This window comes from Castor canadensis, chromosome 13, assembly GCF_047511655.1.
Source record: "Castor canadensis chromosome 13, mCasCan1.hap1v2, whole genome shotgun sequence".
NCBI classification, from domain to species: domain Eukaryota; kingdom Metazoa; phylum Chordata; class Mammalia; order Rodentia; family Castoridae; genus Castor; species Castor canadensis.
The window spans coordinates 39352123-39375803 of NC_133398.1; the positions used below are offsets into that span (position 1 = coordinate 39352123).

At 47.3% G+C, this 23681-nt stretch overlaps 1 protein-coding gene across 3 annotated transcripts; it reads left to right on the forward strand.

Moving 5' to 3' along the window:
* The first annotated feature begins 83 nt into the window (after nt 1-83).
* Nucleotides 84-20820, forward strand: Nol6 (nucleolar protein 6). Of its 3 annotated transcripts, none has more exons than XM_020163850.2 (26): nt 84-7181; nt 7893-8099; nt 8185-8301; nt 11609-11788; nt 12040-12208; nt 12456-12590; nt 12680-12843; nt 12934-13054; nt 13274-13332; nt 13412-13513; nt 13626-13741; nt 13889-14066; nt 14951-15073; nt 15328-15476; nt 15627-15702; nt 15913-16053; nt 16271-16388; nt 16471-16625; nt 16749-16912; nt 17215-17367; nt 17594-17691; nt 18382-18506; nt 18612-18701; nt 19061-19255; nt 19347-19448; nt 19644-20820. In XM_020163850.2, the coding sequence occupies exons 1-26, from the start codon at nt 7179-7181 to the stop codon at nt 19791-19793; spliced, it is 3390 nt and encodes a 1129-aa protein (XP_020019439.1). In that variant the 5' UTR covers nt 84-7178; the 3' UTR covers nt 19794-20820. The 3 variants fall into 3 exon arrangements, with proteins under 3 accessions (XP_020019439.1, XP_020019438.1, XP_020019440.1); XM_020163849.2 differs by lacking the exon at nt 84-7181 and adding an exon at nt 7211-7392; XM_020163851.2 differs by lacking the exon at nt 84-7181 and adding an exon at nt 7226-7357.
* Nucleotides 20821-23681: the final 2861 nt, after the last annotated feature.

A 23681-nucleotide genomic window follows, 5' to 3' on the forward strand; every position in this document is an offset into this window, starting at 1 on the left:
GGAGGAGGGGCGCGCGCCGGGAGGGGGGCGGCTCTCCGCGGCTGCGGCCCGACGCGCGTGCGCGCGCCCCTCCCTCCTTCCTCCGCCTCCCGCCTCGCCTTCCTCCTCCTCCTCCTCCTCCTCCTCCCACTCCCACTCCAACTTCCCCGCCTCCTCCCTATCCGCCAGCACCGTGGCGGCGCTTTATGACGCTGGCGCGTGTGCCCCCACTCTTAAAGGCGACAGCGGCACTGGGGGCCAAGGGCAGGCCGCAAGGGATCGTCTTTTCCCCTAAGTGACGGTTGTGCGGCTGCACGCCACGGTTCCAGAGGCGTGTCCCGGAAGGGACCTGAGGTCGTGGAGCGCTCCGCACCCTTCCCCTCTGTGTGTCCACTGCAGCCATCCTCTGACTAGCCCTAGTACTCTGCAGGCTCCTCTCCACGACACCCAGTCTGTTGCCCCTGCACTTAATAGGGGCTTGAATAGGGCATGCTGAGAATGTGGGTCTTCCCGACACGTCTCCCGCAGGTCTAGTCCCCTAGTCACTGTGCCCCTGGGCAACTGTCCACCTTAGGGAAGGAAAAATGGAGGAGGCTACATATGCCAGCTTCTACTTCCCTCACTAACTACAAAGGGGAAGTTATGAGGAAACAGAAATAATAGACTCAACTTCAGTTTCTGGCCCTTCCCAGTGTGATTTGGGGCGAGTGCTCTGGGTGTACCTCGCTCTACCTATTGTAAAAGTACTGTGGTTGGACTTTGGCCTTTCAGCTTGATGGTCCAATCTCGAACTGAAGAACTTCTAAGATCATCATGTCTGAAGTGAGGATGTGTATACCATGTTCAGTCCCTGTAATTTAGAATAATCTTCTCTTAGGGAAAGCATATTCTATCACTGTCTGAACTGTTTCCTAGAAAAGTCCCCTAGGGTGCTGTGAGAGTCCCACACACCATTTTGGAATCAGAAAGATCTTTGTTCCAACTCATTTACATTACCTCTCCCTGTTTCATCAGCTTCAGTAAAAGCGGGATAATTATACCTAACACAAGCAGTCATAGTGATTAAATGAGATCATCTATGTATGGTACTTAATATACATGGTAAATGATCCATGAAGAGGAACGTTTAAAAAAATTTTAAAAAGCCGTAGTTGTATTCTGGATACCACCCTTTCTTTTTTTTAATTAGCATATATCATTTGTTCAACAGGGTTTCTTTGTGATACTTCAACATGTGCATACAATGTCCCTTGATCAAATTCACCCCCTTTATCTCACTCTCTCCTTTCTCACCCTTTTTTTAACACATTTTATTTTTACAACTGTTTTACAGAAAAATTGAGAAGATAGTAGAGTTTCTGTATATCTGACAGTGTTAAAGTAAACATAAATATAGTACATTTATTGCAATTAATAAACCAGTATTGACACATTAATATTAACTGAAGTTCAGGCTTTATTCCCATTTTTATCTAATCCTTCCCTCCCCATCATCCTCTCCCTGCCCCCCTCAACTGGGGCTTGAACTTAGGGTTTTGTGCTTGCAAAGCAGGGGCCAGGCACCAGTGGCTCATACCTGTAATCCCTAGCTATTCAGGAGGCAGAGATCAGGAGAATAGAGGTTCAAAGTCAGCTGGGGTTAATAGTTGGTGGAATGGCTCAAAGTGTAGGCCCTGAGTTTGAACTCCAGTATCAAAAAAAGCAGGGGTTCGACTGCTTGAGTCATTCCAGCAGCCATTTTTTGCATTGGGTTTTTCAACTATTACCTGGCCAGGTTTCAAACTGTGATCCTCCTGCTCTCTGTCTCCCAGGTAGCTAGGATTACAGATGTGAGGCACTAGCTCCCCATTACATTTAGTCTTCATGCTTTCCTAGACTCCTCCTGACAGTTTCTTAGACTTTTTGTTTTTTGTGGTACTGGTGTTTGAACTTAGGGCCTACACCTTGAGCCACTCCACCAGCCATTTTATGTGATGGGTTTTTTTTGAGATAGGGTCTCAAGAACTATTTACTCCTGCTACCCCTCCCCCTGAAACTTTGAACTGTGATTTTCCTCATCTCTGCCTCCTGAGTAGCTAGGATTATAGGCCTGAACCACCAGTGTGCAGCAAGATTTTTTTTTTTAATTCAGGCAGTCTTGCTATATAGCCAGGCTGGCTCAAATTCTCAAGCCTCTGTATCCACCTCCCAAGTGCTAGGATTTCAGGGATGCACCACCATGCCCAGCTAGGTCAAATATTTTGTAGACAGTCCCTCAGTTGTGATTTGTGATGTTTTTCCTCATGAGGTTTTTGTTTTATTTTGTTTTGGCAGAACTGGAGTTTGAACTGAGGGCTTCACATTTACAAAGCAGGCACTGTACCACTTGAGCTTCACCTCTAGTCCATTTTGCTTTGGTTATTGGAGATGGGGGTTCTCACAAACTATTTGACAAGATTCTCCTGATCTCAGCCTCCCAGTAGCTAAGATTATAGGCATGAGCCACTAGCGTCCAGCTTAGGGCATGATTTTTTTTTAAGAGAAAGATCACATGCCTTTTTTTTATCACATCATATCAAGGTCACATAATAAAGCAATGTGATGTTGACCTCAATTACCTGGCTGAGGTAGTATGTCAGGTGCCTCTACTGTAAACTTATTCTTCCTCCCCGCCCCCATCCCTTCTATACTATATTATTTGGAAAGAAGTCACTATGTACAATCTCCACCTAAGAAGTCCTTCATTTTTTTTCTTTTTCTTGGTCTTATTTCCCCTCATAAATGAGGTCCCAGTACTTTAAAGCATCATTGTCTAGCCCCAATCCTGTCTAGGTCTTGAGACTAAACTCCACTGGAATTAGAGCTCCCCTCAAGGAAGAGGAGTGTCCTAGTCAAAGCATTCGTCCCAAAATGATGGTGTATGCCTAGTTCAGGCTTCCCTTCCACCACCATTCAATTTAGGGACAAGGCGATTGCTAACCTGGAAACCTGGGAGTTGATGTTGACACCATTAATAGCAAGGCTGTGAGTAGACAAATAAGCAGAAAGTTCATCTTCAAAGCATTTCGCCCACATTAACTCATCATAGCCCCACCCTGACCTATAGGATGATAGATCTCTTGCCTAAGCCAGTGGAATACACACTTGCCACCCAGATCAGTAGCTGCTCCCTGGGCTGAATTTACAAACTTGTACTAAGTATCCACTGTGGGCATGGCCCTGAGCTGGAAGGCTGGCAGTCTAATATGTAAATGAGAATCATACTCAAGGCTCTTGGTTCTCAGGTTAGAGGAACTGCAATTCCTCAGAACTAGCTCAAATCTTTTTATCCTAGCCTGTAAAGACATTATCTATTAGCCTACTGCAACTGTATCTTATTTATCCTTGTATCTCAGCAACCACCACACCATCTGACACAATGTAGACACTAAGTAATTGTTCTCAGAGACTTACAGCTAAGGGCAGGAAGACAAGACAATCCAAGACAATCCATATCACAAAATAACACATTGAACCCCACCCTCCATCTCTATGTGTAGACTGTCTCAAGCACATTGTATGTGCTCAAGACTAGAAATTCCATAATCATATGTCAGCTACTCCAATGTTTGTTGTATATTAGGACATCAAAAGATAATTGTCAAAGAATGGCAGAAACCTTCCTAGAGATTTCTATGTTGTTTCCTAATGGCAGGTAGACATTGACTTGACTGATTGGTGCCCTCTTGTGGTAAAGAAAACACAGTACCTACCCTCAATCTAAGGCATTACCTGCTACTTACCAACCAGGGCACTTCTATAGAATCCACTAAGATACATGGAGAAAGAGTTATTTTGATTTTGAAGAACAACTTTTGGACTGGGGATATAGGTCACTGGTAGAGCATTTGCCTAGCATGCTCTAGACCTTGGGATCAATCCCTAGCAAATACCCCTCACCCTGCTCATGACTCTTTTTTAAGAGGCCAGTATTTTTTTTAATTTAACATGTTAAAATATATGTAAAGACTACACTGCTCTTAGGATCCACAATCTTTCTCTAATAATAATAGCTAACATTTGCTAAGCATTACCATGTGAAAGGCTTCTTACATGCATCTCATTTAGTCCTCACAAAAATCCATTCCATGGTCATTACTAGAATTACTGAGAAAAATAAGGCTTGAAGAAATTTTTTAGAAGTTACCCAAGGAGATTCAGTAAATGGAAGAACCTGGAGGTTAACCACCTCATTTCATGTTTTTGTTATTGTTACTGTTTTATTGCCTGGTTTTTTGTTTGTTTTTTATTTTATTTGTGTGTGTGTGTGTGTGTGTTATGAGGGTTTGAACTTAGGGCCTACACCTCGAGCCACTTTACTAGCCCTTTTTTGTGATGGGTTTTTTCAAGACAGGGTCTCTCAAACTGTTTGCCAGGGCTGGCTTTGAACCAAGATCTTCCTGATCTCTGCCTCCTGAGTAGCTAGGATTATAGGCATAAGCTGCCAGCACCCTGCAGCTGCCTTAAAAAAAAAAAAAAAAAAGGGTCCTGTTATGTAACCAATGATCTTCCTGCCTCAGCCTCCCCAGTGCTGGGATTATAGGTGTCAGCCACTACACATCCAACTTCAGCATGACTGTTCTTAATCACTGTAATGTTTCCAGCCTAATGTGGCCAAAGAAATCTGTGTCATCACAGCACCACCCACACTGTACTGTAGCTATTTGTTTACTTCTTCCAGTCAGTGAGGTTCTGTTGTGAAAGAGCCATTCATTCATTATTTCTTTCATTCATCACTCAACAAATATATATTGAGTGCCTCCTATGTGACGGGCCCTGGGATAAACACTAATGATATAGTAATGAATGAGATAGAAATAATTGGTCCCTGCCATCATAAAGCTTACATTCTAATGGCAGAACCAAAAACAAGTAGTTAGGGCTAGGAGTGCAGTTCCGTGGTCAAGCATTTGCCTAGCATTTGAGGTTCTAGGTTCAATCCCCAGAACTGCAAAAAGACAAAGCTAAATAAAACAACAACCCTTTCCCCCAAAAAATAGTTAGTAGATAAATAATATTGTTACAGGTGTTTTTTGTTTTGTTTTGTTTGCAGTACTGGTGTTTGAACTCAGAGCCTTTGCCTTGAGCCACTCCACCACTTTTTCGTGATGGGTTTCTTTGAGATAGGGTCTCACTATTTACCTGGGTTGGCTTCGAACCTTGATCCTCCTGATCTCTGCCTCCAGAGAAGTAAGGATTACAGGCATGAGCCACCAGCACCTGGTTTTGATACAGGTTTTGAGAGTACCAGGGAAAATGATTAAAGGGGGGCCTAAAAAAATGTTGGGGCCAGAACAGTGTTATACAGCTATAGTCCCAGCTACTTGGAAGGCTGAATTTGAAGGATTTCTTAAGTCCATGAGTCCAAGACCAGGGCACTGGCACTGGTAATACTAATGAGATAATATTCACAAGTTGGGGATATAGCTCAGTGGTAGACTGCTTTCCCTAGCACTGCTTCTCCCAGCACTGTGTGTTGGGAGAAGGGAGGCATTAAAAAAACAGAGCATGGGGCACAGGTGGCTCATGCCTGTAATCCCAGCTACTCAGGAGGCAGAGAGCAGGAGGATCTCAATTCAAAGCCAGCTCAGGCAAATAAACTTTGTGAGACCCTATCTTGAAAAAGCCCATCATAAAAAAGGAAGGACTGGTGTAGTGGTTCAAAATGTAGGCCTTGAGTTCAAGCCCCAATACCACACACACACACACACACACACACACACACAAAGCAGAGCAAACAACTTGGGTGAAATCCCTATGGTGGGAAAAGAAAGCTGATGTTACTGAAGCTCAGTGAGCAAGACCAAGGGGTAGAGTAGCACGAAAAAGGTTGGGTTAATTTTTTTCTTTTTTACTGAATATTACTATGTAGCCCAGGTTGGCCTGGAACTCACCAAGTTAAATTTCCTGCATTTTATAAATGGAGAATGCTTATGTAATAGGTAAACTTTGATCTTAATAGATATATGGCCAAGTATTTGGGGCTCTGTGCAATTAATTTTAAAATGGTTTTGTAAAATAACATGTAAAAGTGGCCAAATGTGGTGAGGCATCTTTATAATCCTGGCAGAGGCAGGAGTATCAAGAGTTCAAGGTACTAGCTATTTAGGAGGCTGACATAGGGAAGATGGGTGTTTGAGACCAGCCTGGGCAAATAGTTCATGATACCCCATCACTAAAATAACCAGAGCAAAGTGACTGGAGAAGTGGCTCAAGCAGTAAAGCACCTGCTTTACAAGTCTGAAGACCTAAGTTCAAACCCCAGTCCCTGTTAAAAAAAAAAAAAAAGAAGTATTTAAGGCCAGCCCCTGCAAAGTTAGCTAAACCCTATCTCAAAAAGGCTGGGGGGTATAGCTCAAGTGGTACAGTGCTTGCCTCAAGCTCAAAACCCCTGAGTTCAATCCCCAGTATCACAAGTAAATAAAAAAAATACATAAAACACATAAAGACAAATTTGGCAAAATATTAACCCTAAGTGAATCCAAATGAAAGGTATAGGTAGGAGTGTTCATTATATTATTCTTGCATCATCGTTGTGTTTCAAAATTTAATAATTATTTTAAATTGTAAGTGAAAATGATAGCAAAGTTTATTAGGACAGGAATACACGTTTTTTTTTTTTTTTTTGGCGGTACTGGAGTTTGAGCTCAAGGCCTGTGTAGCTAGGCTTATAGACATTAGTCACGAGCGCCAGGCAGGAATACATTTTTCAATGGACTGAAAGTGGGTCGTCTCTAATAACCAATTTTTTTTTTTAACAGTACTAACGTTTGAACTCAGGATCTCAAGCTTGCTAGGCAGGCGCTGTCCCACTTGAGCCACCAGCCCTGCCAGCCCTGAATTTTTAATGATACAGTTACTACAACAATGTAGAACATTCAGTGTTACTTGGACTAAACCTGGCTGTAAAGACGATCGAAAATAAATACAATGCAAGATTTTGGAGTTGTAAGTGAGAAGATGTGATGGATGCAGAAAATGGGAAAAAATCACTAGCATAAAGAAATCACTCAGCACCAGAGCACCTAAACCAGCTCCGCCCTTCCCCTTTGGCCCCTAGAAAGGGAAGTGAAGAAACCAGGCGACCGCTAAACTACTCCCAGGGTTCCGGTCTAGCGTCGCGAAGAGGCCGTAAATCGTAGAACCCTGCTTAGTCCCTCCCACAGTGGGCGGTCTGACCAATGGTGAGCGACACAGCGGGCATTAACCCAATGGCTCTGAGGTGGGTGGAGTCCTGCGGGAATGGGCTCTTCTGGATTGTTAGAGTTAGACATGTCTGTCCTCGTGGGGAGGTAGGCTATGTAGATTCGCCTTGAATCCGAAGTGCCGGAGACTGCTATGATGGGTCCAGCCCCAGCCGGTGAGCAGCTCCGCGCAGCGGCGGGGAAGCCAGAGGTGGGTTGAGCCAACTGGAGGAAGGGAGGCTCAATGCTTCAATTTGAGAGCCCTCGATAGCGGGGCCTGACGGCTAGTCCGGGAGGGACACGAGGGTGGCTCATTCAGGAGGAGCCGGTTTCCCCTGTGCCTCCAGCTTAGGGCACCGAAAAACAGATTGCTAGGGGAGATGTACCTGGCAGGATTTGGATAGAGGAAGAGTGAAGAAGGTATTTGAGAAGTCCCAAGGCTGTAACAAAAGAGGAAACTTCCGATTAGTGGTCTCTGAAAACACAAGGGCTTGAGCATTGCTTCGCGGAGTGCTCAGGAAACTTTCATCTCTACCCACTGTACCCCAAATAGAGCCCCTTATTTTTGCTGTCAGGATTCACCAAGTAATGGTTATCCTGAGTTTCACAGAATCTGACTTTCATTCAAACGAGGGACAGGAGCAGGTTAAGCCTTTCCCCACAACTTAACCATGGTGGCACTTTAGTTGTCTTTTACCTCTATGATCACAGGTGATGGAAAAAGCTTTGGAAGGCACAGGCAAGGAGACAAGGAAGGCATCCTCCAGGAAGCGTGCAGTAGCTGGGTCCCCAGCAGAGAGCCTCCTGCAGCCAGTGAAGCTCAGCCGAACTGAACTGTACAAGGAACCTACCAATGAGGAGTTGAATCGCCTTCGGGAGACGGAGATCCTGTTCCACTCCAGCTTGCTTCGTTTACAGGTACTGTTGGGTGCCTGGGACTTAGGTTAGAGGGGCTTGCTTGGGACTCTGCGGCTGATGGACTCTTCCTTGCCCTCTTTTAAAGATAGAGGAGCTACTGAAGGAAGTGCGACTGTCAGAGAAGAAAAAGGACCGGATTGATGCCTTCCTAAGGGAGGTCAACCAGCGGATCAAGAGGGTGCCCTCAATCCCTGAAACAGAGGTAAGACAAGTGGCCTGGGGAACTGGGAAGCAAGCCCTTTGATGGGGGCATCTCAGCCAGAGCCTTGCTATTCTCTTGAGGGGGCACAATGTTAGAGAGCTCATTCTCACTGCAAGAAAGCAGCTGAGACTATGGTCATTCATCTGTTCATCACTCAATAAGCACTTAGGTGTCTTGCATTAATTTGTGTTCTTAGGATACATTAGTAAACAAAATAGCCTATGCTCTGTAGTTGGAGTTATGGACAATAGAGAACAAGCATGACAAAGTAACTGAATAGCAGTATTTGAAGGTAGTAAGTGCTATGGAAAATGGGAAAAGTAGTATAAGGTAAGGGGATTAGGAGTGTTTGCAATAATGGACCGAAACCTATCAGCGCCATTATTGCCAACAAGGAGTATTAGGGGACAGAAGTGGTTTGCATTTTTAATAGGGTGGCCAGAATAAGCCTTACTGAAGTGACATTTGTATAAGGATTTGAAGGGGTTCAGTCAGCCATATAGCTATCTGAGTAAGAGCATTCCAGGAAAGAAAATAACCAAAACAAAATCTCAAAGGTGGGAATATGCCTGGTAATGCTCCTTGGATTGAATGAGGGGAAGATAGAAGAAGATGAATTCAGAAAGGTAATGGGAGAAAGTGGCATTATGCAGGGCCTTGTAGCCAAGGTAAGGACTTTGGGGGCTAGAGGTGTAGTTCAATAATAGAGTGCTTGCCTGTCACGTGCAAGGCTCTGAGTTTGATCCCCACTACTACAGAAAAAGAAAGAAATAAAAAAAGGACTTTGGCTATTGCTATAGGTGAAGTGGAAGCCACTGCTGCATTTGTTTGTTTTGGGTTGTTTTTTTTTTTAATGGATATTTTTTGCACAGTAGGATACTCTACCTTTTAAAAGTTTACTTATTTTAAAAAGCTCAATCAGGGACTGGCAGAGTGGCTAAGTGGTAGAGTGCCCTGAGTTCAAACCCCAGTAGAATGGAAGGGGACAAAGGTAAAGTCAGGGGAAATAGTTGAATACCTATTGTGCACTGAAAAAATGGTGTTATCTCAAACTAGGATGGAAATCAGAGAAGTGGTTCGTTACTGAATATGTACTTCCTTTTTCTTTTCTTTTCTTTTTTTTTTTTTTGGCACTGGGGATTGAATGCCAGGCCTTCATGTTGCTCCACAAGGATTCTATCACTACATCCCCAGTCCTAAATATATTTTGATCATAAAATAAATATCTGGATTGGATACAGTGGCTCATACCTATAATCCTAGCTACTATGGAAGTAGAAATCGGGAGGGTCATGATTTGTGAGATACCATATCAACCAATAAAAAGGCTGAGCATGATGGTACACACCAGTTATCCCAGGTATGAGGGAACTGTAAATAGGAGGGTCTTGGTCTAGGCCAGCTCAGCCATAAAAGCTAGAGCCTATCCCAAAAACACTTAAAGCAAAAATAGGCTGGGAGCATGGCTCAGGTGGTAGAGCATCTGTCTTCAAAGTGCAGGGCCCTGAATTAAAACCCCAGTATTGGTAAAACAAACAAACAAAAAAAACCATAACTTTAAAAAAAATAAATTTTTTTTTATTTTATTATTCATATGTGCATACAAGGCTTGGGTCATTTCTCCCCCCTGCCCCCACCCCCTAAAAAAATAAATGTTCTGATGTGGGTATGATGGTGCACTCCTGTAATATCAGCACTTGGGAGGCTGAGGTAGGAGGATCTCCAGTTTGAGGTCATCCCAAAAGACCAAAAATCATATGTTCTCCCTCATATGCGGACATTAGATCAAGGGCAAACACAACAAGGGGATTGGACTTCAATCACATGATAAAGCGAGAGCACACAAGGGAGGTATGAGGATAGGTAAGATACCTCAAAAACTAGATAGCATTTGTTGCCCTCAGTGCAGAGAAACTAAAGCAGATACTTTAAAGCGACAGAGGCCAATAGGAGAAGGGGACCAGGAACTAGAGAGAAGTTTAGTTCGAGAAGAATTAATTTAGAAGGTAACGCACATGTACAGGAAATCAACTCCCTATATAGCTATCCTTATCTCAACTAGCAAAAACCCTTGGTTCTTCCTATTATTGCTTATACTCTCTTTAACAAAATTAGAGATAAGGGCAAAATAGTTTCTGGGTAGTGAGGAGTAAGGGGGGATAAGGGGTGAGGGATGGGGGAGGGTTAAGGGAGAGGGTGGGGGAAAAGGGGGAGAAAAGGTACTGGGCTGGCAGATTGGAGCCCTGAGTTTAAACCCTGGTACTGCCAAACACACACAGAGAGACAGACAGACAGACAGACACACACACACACACACACACACACACACACATACACACACGTGTACTGATTTAAAAAATTAGCTGGGTGCTGGTGGCTCACACCTGTAATCATAGCTACTCAGGAGGCAGAGATCAGGAGGATTATAGTTCAAAGCCAGCCTAGGCAAATAGTTCTCAAGACCCTATTTTGAAAAACCCTTCACAAAAATAGGGCTGGTGGAGTGGCTCAAAGTTAAGGCCCTGAGTTTAAGCCCCAGTACCACAAAACAAATAAACAAACAAACAAACAAAACCCTAATAACTCTAAGCTGGGCATGATAGTACATGCCTGTAGATCTAACTACTTGGGGGACTGAGACAGGAGAGTGGCTTGGGCCCAGAAGTTCAGGGCCAGCCCGGGTGATATTGTGAGACCCCGTCTCTTTAGAAAACAAAACCTAATAATTAAAACTACCATGCAAAAAATAAAAATTTTAAAAATGGTCCATAAAACATTCTCTCCTTAGCTAGGCGCTGGTGGCTCATGCATGTAATCCTAGATACTCAGGAGAATTAGGAGGATTGTGGTTCAAAATCAGCCCAGGCATAGTTCACCAGACCGTATCTCGAAACACCCTTCACAAAAAAGGTCTGGTGGAGTGGCTTAAGGTTAGGCCCTGAGTTCAAGCCCCAGTATGGCAAAAAAAAAAAAAAAATCTCTCCTGAGCTTTGCAATGCATTGTTATTATTAACCAATCTCTTTTTTTCCTTAGTGGAACTGGGGTTTGAACTCAGGGCTTAGTACTTACAAAGCAGGTGCTCTGTCACTTGAGCCACACCCCTAGTCCATTGTGCTCTGGCTATTTTGTCCAAACTGGCCTTGAACTGAGATTGTCCGGATCTCAGCCAGTATTACAGGTGTAAGCCACTACTGCCTTACAGTTCAAGTTTTAAACATTGGTGTGTTAAGATGTCTTACTAGACATCAAGGGGTCATGTAAGGAAGACATTAGAGTCAACACGTGTCACTATCTCTGTCCCCACAGCTCACTGACCAGTCATGGCTCCCAGCTGAGGTTCGAGTACCCCTTCACCAAGTGCCCTATGCTGTGAAGGGTTCTTTCCGCTTCTTGCCTCCAACCCAGGTCACTATTGTGGGCAGCTACCTTCTGGGCACCTGCATCCGGCCAGACGTCAATGTGGATATGGCACTAACCATGCCCAGGGTAAGGTCTAGACTTCGGGGAAAAATGAGGCCTACTACTCTAAAGGCTGCCTAGGTGGGCCCTCGGTAGCGTTGCTGCCCCTTTGGAACTTTGCGTTTCTTGTCTGAGAATCAGGTGTGGTGTTGCTAGCTCTGGCACAGGCACTCCAGAGTCAGCAGAGAAGCTCTGGGATTCTCACTTTGCTTTCTTTTAGCCTCTGAGCCGCACAAGTACTCATGTTCCTGACCCTCTTTCTCCTCTGATCCCTTTAGGAAATCTTACAGGATAAAGATGGGCTGAACCAGCGCTACTTCCGCAAGCGTGCCCTTTACCTGGCCCACTTGGCTCACCACTTGGCCCGAGACCCCCTCTTTGGCAGTGTTCGCTTCTCCTACATCAATGGCTGCCACCTGAAACCCATTCTGCTGCTACGGCCACATGGTGGGCTAAGGGCACTGTACAGAGTGATAAATCTGGAGGGGGAGGCACAATGTCCTTAAGGCCTAGAGGAGTAGGAATAGAAGCTAAAAGAGTCAGGTGAGAGGCATAGGCCTCAAGTTTGAGGAGAAAGGTTGGACCTCACATTCTGAAGTGGGAAGGCATGGAGCACACAGCAGAAGAGGGGTAGTGCAGGGACCCATGTGGTTCCAGGAACTGTAACGTCTCCATACTTTCTGTCTCCACCCAGGGAAGGATGAGCATCTGGTCACTGTACGTCTGCATCCATGCCCTCCTACTGATTTTTTTCGTCCATGCCGCTTGCTGCCCACTAAGAACAATGTGCGCTCTGTCTGGTACCGAGGGCAGAGTCCTCCAGAGGGTGGTGAGCAGGCACTGGTGTCCAAGTTTGCTGGAAGGTGGTTGGGGATGTGATAGAGACTTCTCTTCATGGCTTCTCTTTTCCTCTCACAGGTAGCCTAGAGCCTCCTACTCCCCACTACAACACCTGGATCCTGCAGGATACAGCTCTGGAGTCTCACGTGCAGTTGCTGTCAACTGTGCTGGGCTCTGCTCTGGGGCTGAAGGATGGTGTGGCACTTCTGAAGGTCTGGCTGCGTCAGCGGGAGCTAGACAAGGTGAGTGAATTGGGGTTGGCCCAGCCTTCCTGCCTCATTTGTGTGATGGACTGGCTCTGAGCTCAGACCTCTCCCCCATCTCTCTTTCAGGGCCTGGGTGGGTTTAGTGGGTTCCTTATCTCCATGCTGGTTGCTTTCCTCGTGTCCACGCACAAGATCCACACCACCATGAGCAGCTACCAGGTCCTGAGAAGTGTCTTGCAGTTTCTGGGTGAGACAGCTAGCCTGAGAAAGGCTAAAAGTTCCATTCATCCCATGAATCCTCTCATTTTATCAGGGATCCTTCAGTTCCTTGCCATCAGACAGATGAGCAAATGGAATCCTGGAGGCAGGGAGGTGTAGGCACCCAGGCTGAGGGAGGGTGTCATTGAGGCTGGGTCTCCAGGGAAGAGCACCTTTTGACATACCCACCTTCTTTGGTTCACTCCAGCCACCACAGATCTGACAGTCAACGGGATCAGTTTATGTCTCAGCTCAGATCCCTCCTTGGTAAGTTGAAGAAGGGCAGGTCTGTGCCAGGAGTCCTGAAGATAAGGCTCAACCCTGACTGGCTTCTCTACCCCCAAAGCTGGCTTTGGCTGACTTCCACCAGGCCTTCCCAGTTGTCTTCCTGGACTCCTCAGGCCGTCTCAACCTTTGTGCTGATGTCACTGCCACCACTTACCACCAGGTACCAATGGGCCCTTCTCCTGCATCCCCCAGATGTCAGGCATGTCTCCAGGTCAGTGCCCTTATGCCAACAAGGGGTACAGTGGTGGTCTCTCCTTACCCTGTGGCACCAGGTTCAGCATGAGGCACGGCTGTCTATGGCATTATTGGACAGCAAAGCTGATGATGGATTCCAGCTGCTGTTGATGACTCCTAAACCCATGATCCAGGCTTTTGACCACATCCTACAGTGAGTTAGGGGTGACAGGGTCCTATCTCCCTGGGGCCATTGATGAGGCAAAAGTCCTTGGGCAGGTGCTCAGCTTTTCCAGGGAGGAGGTTAGTGTAGGGGCAGCAAACCCTGATTCCCCCTCTTCATCTTTCTGTGCCTTTCCAGTCTCCGTCCACTGAGTCGCCTGCAAGCAGCATGTCACCGGCTAAAGCTCTGGCCAGAGCTGCAAGACAATGGTGGGGACTATGTCTCAGCAGCTTTGGGCCCACTAACCACCCTCCTGGAGCAGGGCCTGGGGTCCCGGCTGCACCTGCTGGCTCACTCTCGGCTCCCAGTTCCAGAGGTGAGCTGGTGTAGGTTGGGATTTCATGTGACTGAATGGGGCTGAATCCAGAGTTCCAAGGGACACAAAGGGCACACCATCCCTTTTGCCTGACCTTTCTAACTAGCTGGGGCTGAACCCAGGGTTCCCAGGGACACAAAGACCACACAAAGACTATTTTGCTTCACCTTTCTTTTTTTTTTTGCCCTTATTTCTAATTTTGTTGTAGAGAGAGTATAAGCAATAATAGGAAGGAACAAGGGTTTTTGCTGGTTGAGATAAGGATAGCTATCTATACAGGGCATTGACTCACATTGATTTCCTGTGCGTGTGTGTTACCTTCTAGGTTAATTCTTTTTGATCTAACCTTTTCTCTAGTTCCTGGTCCCCTTTTCCTATTGGCCTCAGTTGCTTCCAAGGTATCTGCTTTAGTTTCTCTGTGTTAAGGGCAACAAATGCTAGCCAATTTTTTAGGTGTCTTACCTATCCTCACCCCTCCCTTATGTGCTCTCGCTTTTATCATGTCCCCAAAGTCCAATCCCCTTGTTGTGTTTTCCCTTGATCTAATGTCCACATATGAGGGAGAACATACGATTTTTGGTCTTTTGGGCCAGGCTAACCTCACTCAGAATGATGTTCTCCAATTCCATCCATTTACCAGCGAATGATAACATTTCGTTCTTCTTCATGGCTGCATAAAATTCCATTGTGTATAGATACCACATTTTCTTAATCCATTTATCAGTGGTGGGGCATCTTGGCTGTTTCCATAACTTGGCTATTGTGAATAGTGCTGCAATAAACATGGGTGTGCAGGTGCTTCACCTTTCTAACTAGCTGAAAGTTAGTTTCCAGGCCAGGGTGGCAGTTTTTGGGTTGAATTCACCCTTTTTTACACACTACAGTGGGACATCAGCCAAGATCCACCAAAGCACAAAGACTCTGGGGCACTAACCCTGGGATTGCTCCTCCGGCCTGAGGGACTAACCAGTGTCCTAGAGCTCGGCCCAGAGGCGGACCAGCCTGAGGTGAGAAACCCCAGTCTGTACATTCAGAGGAGTAGGGGGACTATCCTCATGTTACCAGGGTTGAGGCCTGCCATGGAAGTTTCTGAGACTGTCCTTTTTTTGTTTTTGCTGTGCTCGGAATCAAACCAAGGGCTTTGGTGCATGCTGAGCAAGCACTTTACCACTGAGCTTAGTCTTCAGCCTAGTCTTTTTTTTTTTAATTTTATTCCTTCCTTCTTGATCTCTCCCACCACCCTTTCTTTACCTTTCTTCAGGCTGCTGACTTCCGCCAGTTCTGGGGATCCCGCTCAGAGCTTCGGCGTTTCCAAGATGGAGCCATTCGGGAAGCTGTCGTCTGGGAGGCAGCCTCTCTCTCACAGAAGCGCCTTATTCCCCACCAGGTGGTCACCCACCTCTTGGCACTGTGAGTGTTAGCATCTTTGTGCCAGGAAGTATCTGTGGGTTGGGGAGCATTTTAGGTGGGTCTAGCCCAGGAGATTGGGGCAAGCAGCTTACCTTCTGCTGGGAGCATATATCCTCTAATGCCCTCACTGTGTCTCTGCCCCTCCTTCAGGCATGCTGACATCCCAGATATATGTGTCCACTATGTGGGTGGCTTCCTGGATGCACTGATCCAAGGCCTGAAAGAGGTAAGAGCCTTGGGGTCAAAGCTAGTGATTCTAAAGTAATCTATGTGGCAAGACTGGGGTGAGAGTCTGTTCCACCCCCTCCAGACTGCACTTCCTAGGGTGTCCAGCAGGGGGTTCTCTGGTTCTGCTGCAGCCTGAGCCATGGCAGAATCCCATGTGGTGCTGGGGTTTTATAGGGTCCAGCCTGACTGACTGTCTTCTTCCCTTCAGACCTCCAGCACAGGTGAAGAGGCCCTGGCAGTAGCAGTTCGTTGCTACGATGACCTCAGCCGCCTGCTGTGGGGACTGGAGGGTCTCCCACTAACTGTGTCTGCTGTTCAGGGAGCTCACCCAGTACTACGCTACACTGAGGTGAGGTATAAGGAAAGCCCTTTCTGCTCGGTATTCTTCACCCCGGCTCCAATCATCCATTATTCCTCCCTTCTACCACCTGACTCTTTGTAGTGTTACTGGAGTTTGAACTGAGGGCCTTGGCCACTTGCTAGGCAGGAGCTCTACCACTTGAGCTACACCTCCAGCTCAACCACCTGACTCTTGAGCATCCCTCTCAGCCCCCCTTCTTCCACAGGTATTCCCACCAACCCCAGTCCGACCAGCCTACTCCTTCTACCAGCACCTCCGGGAACGGGCCTCTCTGTTGCCTCGGCCTGATAAGCCCTGCCCTGCCTATGTGGAGCCCATGACCAGTAAGAGGGATCTTGGGAGAGAGTTGGAGGGGCAGTTTCTGCTCTAGGCTGCAGTATAAGACCTCTCACTTTTCTCCCTCAGTGGTTTGTCACCTAGAAGGCAGTGGTCAGTGGCCTCAGGATGCTGAGGCTATACAGCGGATCCGAGCTGCCTTCCAGCTGCGCCTGGCAGAGCTGTTGACTCAGCAGCATAGTCTGCAGTGCCGGGCCACTGCCACACACACTGATGTACTCAAGGTCAGGCTGGTGCAGAGTGGGGAATCCCCAGGAAAGGGGTCTGGAGATGTCAGGGTATGTGAGAGGACACCTTCAGGGTCCTAGGCTAATGTTCACTTCCCATCCCATACCCTCTTCCAACAGGATGGGTTTGTGTTCCGGATTCGAGTGGCCTATCAGCGAGAGCCACAGATCCTGAAAGAGGTGCAGAGCCCTGAAGGGATGATTTCACTCAGAGACACACCTGCCTCTCTCCGCCTTGAGAGAGAGACGAGGCTGTTACCCTTGCTCACCAGTGCCCTGCATGGGTAAGGCCCTTTGCACAGGCTTTTCCTGTCATAAGCCTTCTGCCCCATTTTGCTCTTCTGACTTCCTATCTCACTGGGTGGCCAGATGGCGCAATAGTTAGGGGTTCAAGTTCTGGAATCCTGGCCCTTTCAGGCTTTTCCACTGGGCTTTATTCTTCTCATCTCTAGAATGAGATTAACACTAGGATCAATCTCTTAGGACATTTATTGGGAGAACATGCAATTACGCGTGTAACCATTGCAGTAGGGGTATTCCTGGGCTCTGAGAGCCTGCATCTCACTGGTACTACCTTCCTCTCCAGACTCCAGCAGCAGCACCCAGCCTTCTCGGGTGTGGCTCGCCTGGCCAAGCGGTGGGTACGTGCCCAGCTTCTGGGTGAGGGGTTCACTGATGAGAGCCTGGACCTGGTAGCTGCTGCCCTCTTTCTGCATCCTGAACCCTTCACTCCTCCCAGGTGATTCCTTCCACCTTTTCTCTAGCCAAGAAGTTCTCTTTGGAGCCAGCTTTCATCCTTCATGTTGCACCTTTAGTCAAATGGGAGAGGGTAACTAAGGAAGTGGTAGAGGGGCCTCTAAGACATCCTTCCTTCCCGTAATCCACAATAAGAGATCTGGGCTCCCTAGATTGTTTTGGAAGCTTGGGTGGAGGTGGCTGGGCTCTTTTTCACTCTTTCTACTCAGCTCTCCCCAGGTTGGCTTCCTTCGGTTCCTTTCCCTGGTATCTACCTTTGATTGGAAGAACAACCCCCTCATTGTCAACCTTAACAGTGAGCTCACTGGTAAGTGGTAGGTCTGCTACAGAAACTCCCCTTTATGGATTGCACACTAGGATAGACATGGTTTCCCTGTCCATCTGTTAGGTTTTCTCTGTGCCTTCCCCAGTCCAGATATTGAAGCCTGACTATCTGGGAGTAAAAAATTGTCAGATGAAAGACCCCCAGGTTAAAGTCTGGCTATGGAGAAGTTGGCCTGTGTGGTGATCACTGACAAAATGGACTGATGTGATAAGCAGGCTACCTGGGGGCAGAGGAGAGTAGAGGGGAGCTCATGGAAGCAAGGAAGTGTAAACTAGATGTTCACACCTCTTGGGTATGGGAATGGCCATTTCCGGTTGTAATCTGAGGAGCTCTGGATCTCAGCAGAAAGTAGGGTGTCAGATTCCTAATTCCCCAGGTGTGTGGGAGCCCAAGGTGGTACAGGGGCAGGCCTTAGCTTGTACAGGCCCAGAAACTAGACTGGGGGTTGCCAGGCAGTGGAAAATTCTGCCTCTGAGCTAAGACTAGGAGATTAACACCCCACCCCATTAAGGCAAATGTGGTGTCCCTTTCATCATCTTTGCCGCTTGGGGGAGGGGTGCTGGAAAATCCCTGTGATGAGCAGCTGCTGGGTATACAGTAGAAGGACCTGGGATGGTCAAAGGTGTCTTTTGGAGAGAAAAAGGCTAACCCAACACTCTCTCTTGTCTCTAGCGGAAGAGCAGGTGGAGATTCGCAGTAACTTCCTAGCATCTCGGACACGACTCCCAGTCATGGTCATCATTACTCCCCAGGACCGCAGAAGCTCTGTGTGGACACAGGATGGACCCTCAGCCCAGGTTCCCCATACCTATCTCCAAATTTGGTATTTCTTCCCCTAGAAGAATGCAGGCCCAGCCTGAGCTGGGAGAGCAATTCTGGTCTTATGTTTCTGTATTCCTCAGATCCTTCAACAGCTTGTGATCCTAGCAGCTAAGGCCCTGCCTATCCTAGAGAAGCAGCTGATGGATCCCCGGGGGCCTGGGGACATCAGGGTAAGCCCCTGACCTACAGAATCTCCTCTGGGGGTTCTTTCAACTCTGAAAGTCCGGAGTCAAGGGACCCTCACAGGATACCTAGTCCCCTGTTTGGTGAGAGACAATACAGAGAAGGCATTGAAGCTGCATGGTGCCTGGTAGTGGCACCATGGAAGACACAGGCTCTGTATTTCCACCCTCCACTTCTGAGGACTGAAACTGGCACCAACTGCTTCCCTCTGTGGGTCTTGGTGTTCTTGCCTTCAAATGGGCATTTGTCCCGTCATGGATGGTCAGGTGGAAGGGAAGGAGGGGAGTAAAATGGACATGTGGAAGGGCAACTCAGGAGGCTGATCTCTTCCTACCCCCTTCCATAGACAGTGTTCCGGCCACCCTTGGACATATATGATGTACTGATCCACCTGTCTCCCCGCCACATTCCTCGGCACCGCCAGGCTGTGGACGCTCCAGCTGCCTCCTTCTTCCGTGGCCTGCTCAATGATCCAGGGCCCTCATCCCTGATGCCAGTACTGGGCTATGATCCTCCTCAGTTCTATCTGACCCAGCTCAGGGTAGGTCCAGGACTTCCAGGTGGAGCTAGAGCCATGAAGGAAGCTCTTAGGTGCCCACCCATAATCTTGTTTCTGTTCTGTCCCTCCCTAGGAGGCTTTTGGGGATCTGGCCCTTTTCTTCTATGACCAGCATGGTGGAGAGGTGATCGGTGTCCTGTGGAAGCCCACCAGTTTCCAGCCCCAGCCTTTCAAGGTGTGTTGGCTGGTGATAGCTATATGTGCATTTCTGAGTGTGTATACATAATTCCCTGTCTGTGTAGTCTGCTGTATGAGTGACCCTGGGTCAAATGTGTTTTCCTCTGCTCCACCCACACCTCTGTGTATCCCACCTGATATCTCAGATGCCTTTGTGACACCTCAACCTACATTTCTTCTCTGATTCCCCCAGGCTTCCAGCACAAAGGGGCGCATGGTGGTGTCTCAAGGTGGAGAACTAGTGATGGTTCCCAATGTAGAAGCAATCTTGGAAGACTTTGCTGTGTTGGGTGAAGGCCTTGTTCAGGCTGTGGAGGCCCAAAGTGAAAGGTGGACTGTGTGATCCCAGCCCTGGAGTAAGCAGTAGACAGAGGTCTTTGGGGCTCTGAAGCAAGATGTTGATGGGGTGGCCGTTCTTATTGTATATGGACCCTCCATGGATGGCCTGCTGACTAACTCATCCCCACAGAAAGCCTTGCACCAATTTCTGTCTGATGCTCCCACACTAAGACAACCACATGAATTCCCAGGAGAAGATTGAGGAGTAGGAGCTGGCTCAGAAGGAAATGAACCCATCTGCCATCAGCCCTTGGTCTGGACCTTTTTTTTTTTTTTTTTTCCTCTCCTCTCTTAGACTTCTAGAAGCAATTAGAAAAGAGGATGTATGCCTGTGGTGGAGACCGTGTCCCCTCCCACTGGCAGGATGTGTACCAAGATCTTAATATGCCCTTACTGCAACTTCAGACCTTTAGCAGAGACCCAAAGAAGGTGTGGCTCTGCCTGAGGGTCCCAGCACCAGAACTCAAGTGGAAAGGGGACTGTGTATGAATAGATCACATTGAAGAGGCACAATACCCTCTGTGTTGGTGCTGCTACCTCCCAGGGTGAGAACAGTGGAAAAGGACAGAGGCAGGAAGGGGCTGGTGGATGAAAGGGTCAGGGGCACTGGTGATTCCCCCAGTCCAGGAGAAATAAAGAAAGTGTGCTTCCCCTGGCCTTTCAGTGTGAGCTCTGTGCAGTTGCACATTCATGACACAAACTGCCCTGCCCCACACCCACAGTGGGGTTGCAGAAATGAGCAAGACCCAAGTCCTGTTCTCCAGGGAGGGAGGATGCTGTTTCTTCAGTCTAGTTCACACTTCCTTTCCGGCAGCTGCTCCCTGCTTCTCTGTCTCCCTTAATCCTGGCTGTTACAGACATAGATCAAATAGTGCCCCTCCTAGGCTCTGCCCTCACCTCCAGCCAAAGATACTTTTCACTCCTGTGAACTGTGAAATCAATTACTCCTGTGAAGTTCATTTGGTAGGCATAATAGTGTGAACCCTTCTGTTGTCTTGAACTCTGATTTACAATTAAACTGCCTAATTTTGTCCATGTACCTGGCTTGTTTTCCCTTTGTGCATGGTTCTGATCTGATCTATGTACAACTTCATTAGGACAGAGAACTTTTTTTTTTTTTTTTTTTTTTTTTAGTGGGAACTTAGCTTCACAGTTGCAAAGCAGGCACTCTACAGCTTGAGTCACACCCCAGTCCATTTTGCTTTGCTTATTTTGGAAATGGGGTTTTGCGAACTGTTCCCAGGTTAGTCTCCAACCTCAATCCTCCCAATCTCAGCCTTGCAAAGTAGCTAGGATTACAGGCGTGAGTTACCAGTGCCCAGCTCAGGGAACATATTTGAGCACAGATTTCTAGGTGCTTTTCATGGCACCTAGTATGGGTCTTTGTTAAAGTAGAATACAGATTTGCATAAAAGGAGCAGCAAACTCAGGCACGTGGAGGCCAGAGGCACCATCAGAAGGCCACAAATAAATGGGAATCAAACTTGAGAACTCTGCCTAGAGCAGGTAGGATGATGAGGGTGAACAAGAAAACCTGAGAGATAATAAAAATTGACATTTAGCCAGGTGCCAGTGCTCACGCCTATAATCCTAGCTACTCAGAAGGCAGAAATCAGGAGGATCACAGTTCAAAGCCAGCGTGGGGAAATAGTTTGAAAGATCCCATCTTGAAAATACTCAACACAAAAAAATGGCGTGTGAAGTGGCTCAAGTGGTAGAGTACCTGTCTAGCAAGTGTGAATCTCTGAGTTCAGATCCCAGTACCACCAAAAAAAAGGATGGCAATTAAGCTGGCCATGATTACATGCCTGTAATCACAACACTCAGGAGGTAGAGAGGAGAACTCTGAGTTCAAAGTTGACATTTATTGTCTAGTAGGTGTGGGACACTATTAAATGTTACTTTCCATATCTTATGTGTGGAAATTTGGTCATATGGATCATACCAATCCTATAAAGGAGGTTCTTTTAAGTCACCTTCCTTTATTTTTTGTGGTACTGGTGTTTGAACTCAAGGCCTACACCTTGACAAGGCCACTCCATCAGCCCTTTTTTTGATGGGTTTTTTCAAGATGGGGTCTCACATACTGTTTGGGCTAAATTTGAGCCACGATCCTCCTGATCTCAGCCTCCTGACTAGCTAGGATTATAGGTGTGAGCCACCAGCACTTATTTTGGGTAAAAGATTTGTAACCCAATCCCTTACATAGCTCCATGGCCCATGGTCTGCAGTCCTCCTTGGCTCATCCTCTGTCTCTTTCCCTTGATTCCTTGGCCCATTTCTGTGGGCTCTGGGGGTGGCTGGTTTCAAACCATCCTGCTTCATCCACAGGGCAGCTACAGGTCCTTGTACAAACCCAGCTCTGAACTATCCTGGTATGGGAAAAGATGGAATTCACCTCCCCCTCCTCCCCACACACACAGGCAGGACTACAGTAGGTGAGTCTATGAGACACAGACACTAGTTCCAATCAGGAGAATGGACTATGGTCCTAGACAAATCACTTCCTCTTGCTGGGCTCAGTCTCCCACCTATAGAATGGGCACAATAATGGCTTTGTCAAGTTCCTAGTGTCCAGTTTGGCAAGAGAAGAGGGCTGAGATCTCATAAACCCATGGAAACCAACCATCCCTTCCTGTACTCTGTTCTTGCCCAAACTTTAAGTTCCTTACATGGCAGCTCCAACTTGCCTTCCTGATTTCCTCTGGGAAGTAAATGCGGAAGGAGGCTGGAATCCTGAGATGACTCTGCCTTGACTCCTTACTACAATCCAAGATGATGCTTGTCTAGCCATTCAAGTCCCAGGCTACTGGGGCTCTAGAGTAGAGAGGTGCTCAGGCTTTGACTGAAGGCCTGGGCAGGGGGCAGGAGGGTAGGGGAGGAGGTGAGATGCCTTGGAGGAAGCCTCATGTGTCAGTGTGCTCAGGCTGATGTTGGGTGTGCATCCCCATGGATGAGTCTCTGGAGCTCTGCATTTAACTGTAGTGGACATAGATGGGGTGGGAGTCTGACATATGGCATGATTTGTCTGTTCTGTGTGTGCCTGGCTTGCACACATCAGTATGTGCTAGTCTTTATGCAGGTTTTTGCCTCAAGTTCTGTTTTTGGAGAACAGATCAGGAGAAGAAGCTTTCAAATAGGAGATAGGAATCCTGGATTCCTTCCTAGGGCTTTAAATAAAACTTTTCCTTTTTTGTGGTTCCAGTTTCCCAAGTTCTGACCTAATCCTCTCTAGTTCAATTTAATGAACTCCCAAAGGGTCCTTTATGGCTATGGAATTGATGACCTCCTCTCAGCCTTACAGCTGAAGACCCTATTTTCTTCTACCCAGCTCCTTACTTTGGAGGAAAAAGAGCAAGACCTCAAAGCCTAGGGTTCCATGCAGCAGACTACATTCGGTGAAGTTCCGAGCCCTGCTCAGTCCCTAACCTATTAAGTCAGATTTGAGCTAATCAGACTCACCGTGACACCCCCCCCCACCTTCGACATCCGGTACTTGCTTTGTGAGTCACAAATTAATTCAGGTGAGTGATAAGGAAGAGGGGAAGCCTGGGGCACATGAGTCACCCCTACTCTACACAGGAAAGGCCAATCTGCCCATCCCCCTGCTGCAGAAGGGGAGGAGGCCCCTCAGCATGCCCTGAGAACTAAGTAGAACCTAAACAAGGGGTTGTTTCAAACCCAGAGGGAGGCTTCTCTCACACCTCAACTGGGAAGTGGATGGGGAGGATAGTTTTTCTGATTTATATAAGGCTGAGTGGTGTAGAAACTTGTCCAGGGAAGCACACGGAGCTGGGGGTGAAACTGCAGTGGTGTCCTGGCTCCAGATATGCCACCTGATGCTGAACCTGGCCTTTGTGGGGCCCAGTGGTGAGGTGAGAAGGAATAAAGG

What these genes read in the sequence shown, in the direction of transcription:
- Nol6 (XM_020163849.2), top strand. Translation starts at nt 7,336, where the DNA reads ATGATGGGTCCAGCCCCAGCCGGTGAGCAGCTCCGCGCAGCGGCGGGG. An exon ending in CCAGCTTGCTTCGTTTACAG is followed by an intron (nt 8,100 to 8,184) that starts GTACTGTTGGGT and finishes CCTCTTTTAAAG; the next exon opens with ATAGAGGAGCTACTGAAGGA. An exon ending in GTCAGCGGGAGCTAGACAAG is followed by an intron (nt 12,844 to 12,933) that starts GTGAGTGAATTG and finishes TCTCTCTTTCAG; the next exon opens with GGCCTGGGTGGGTTTAGTGG.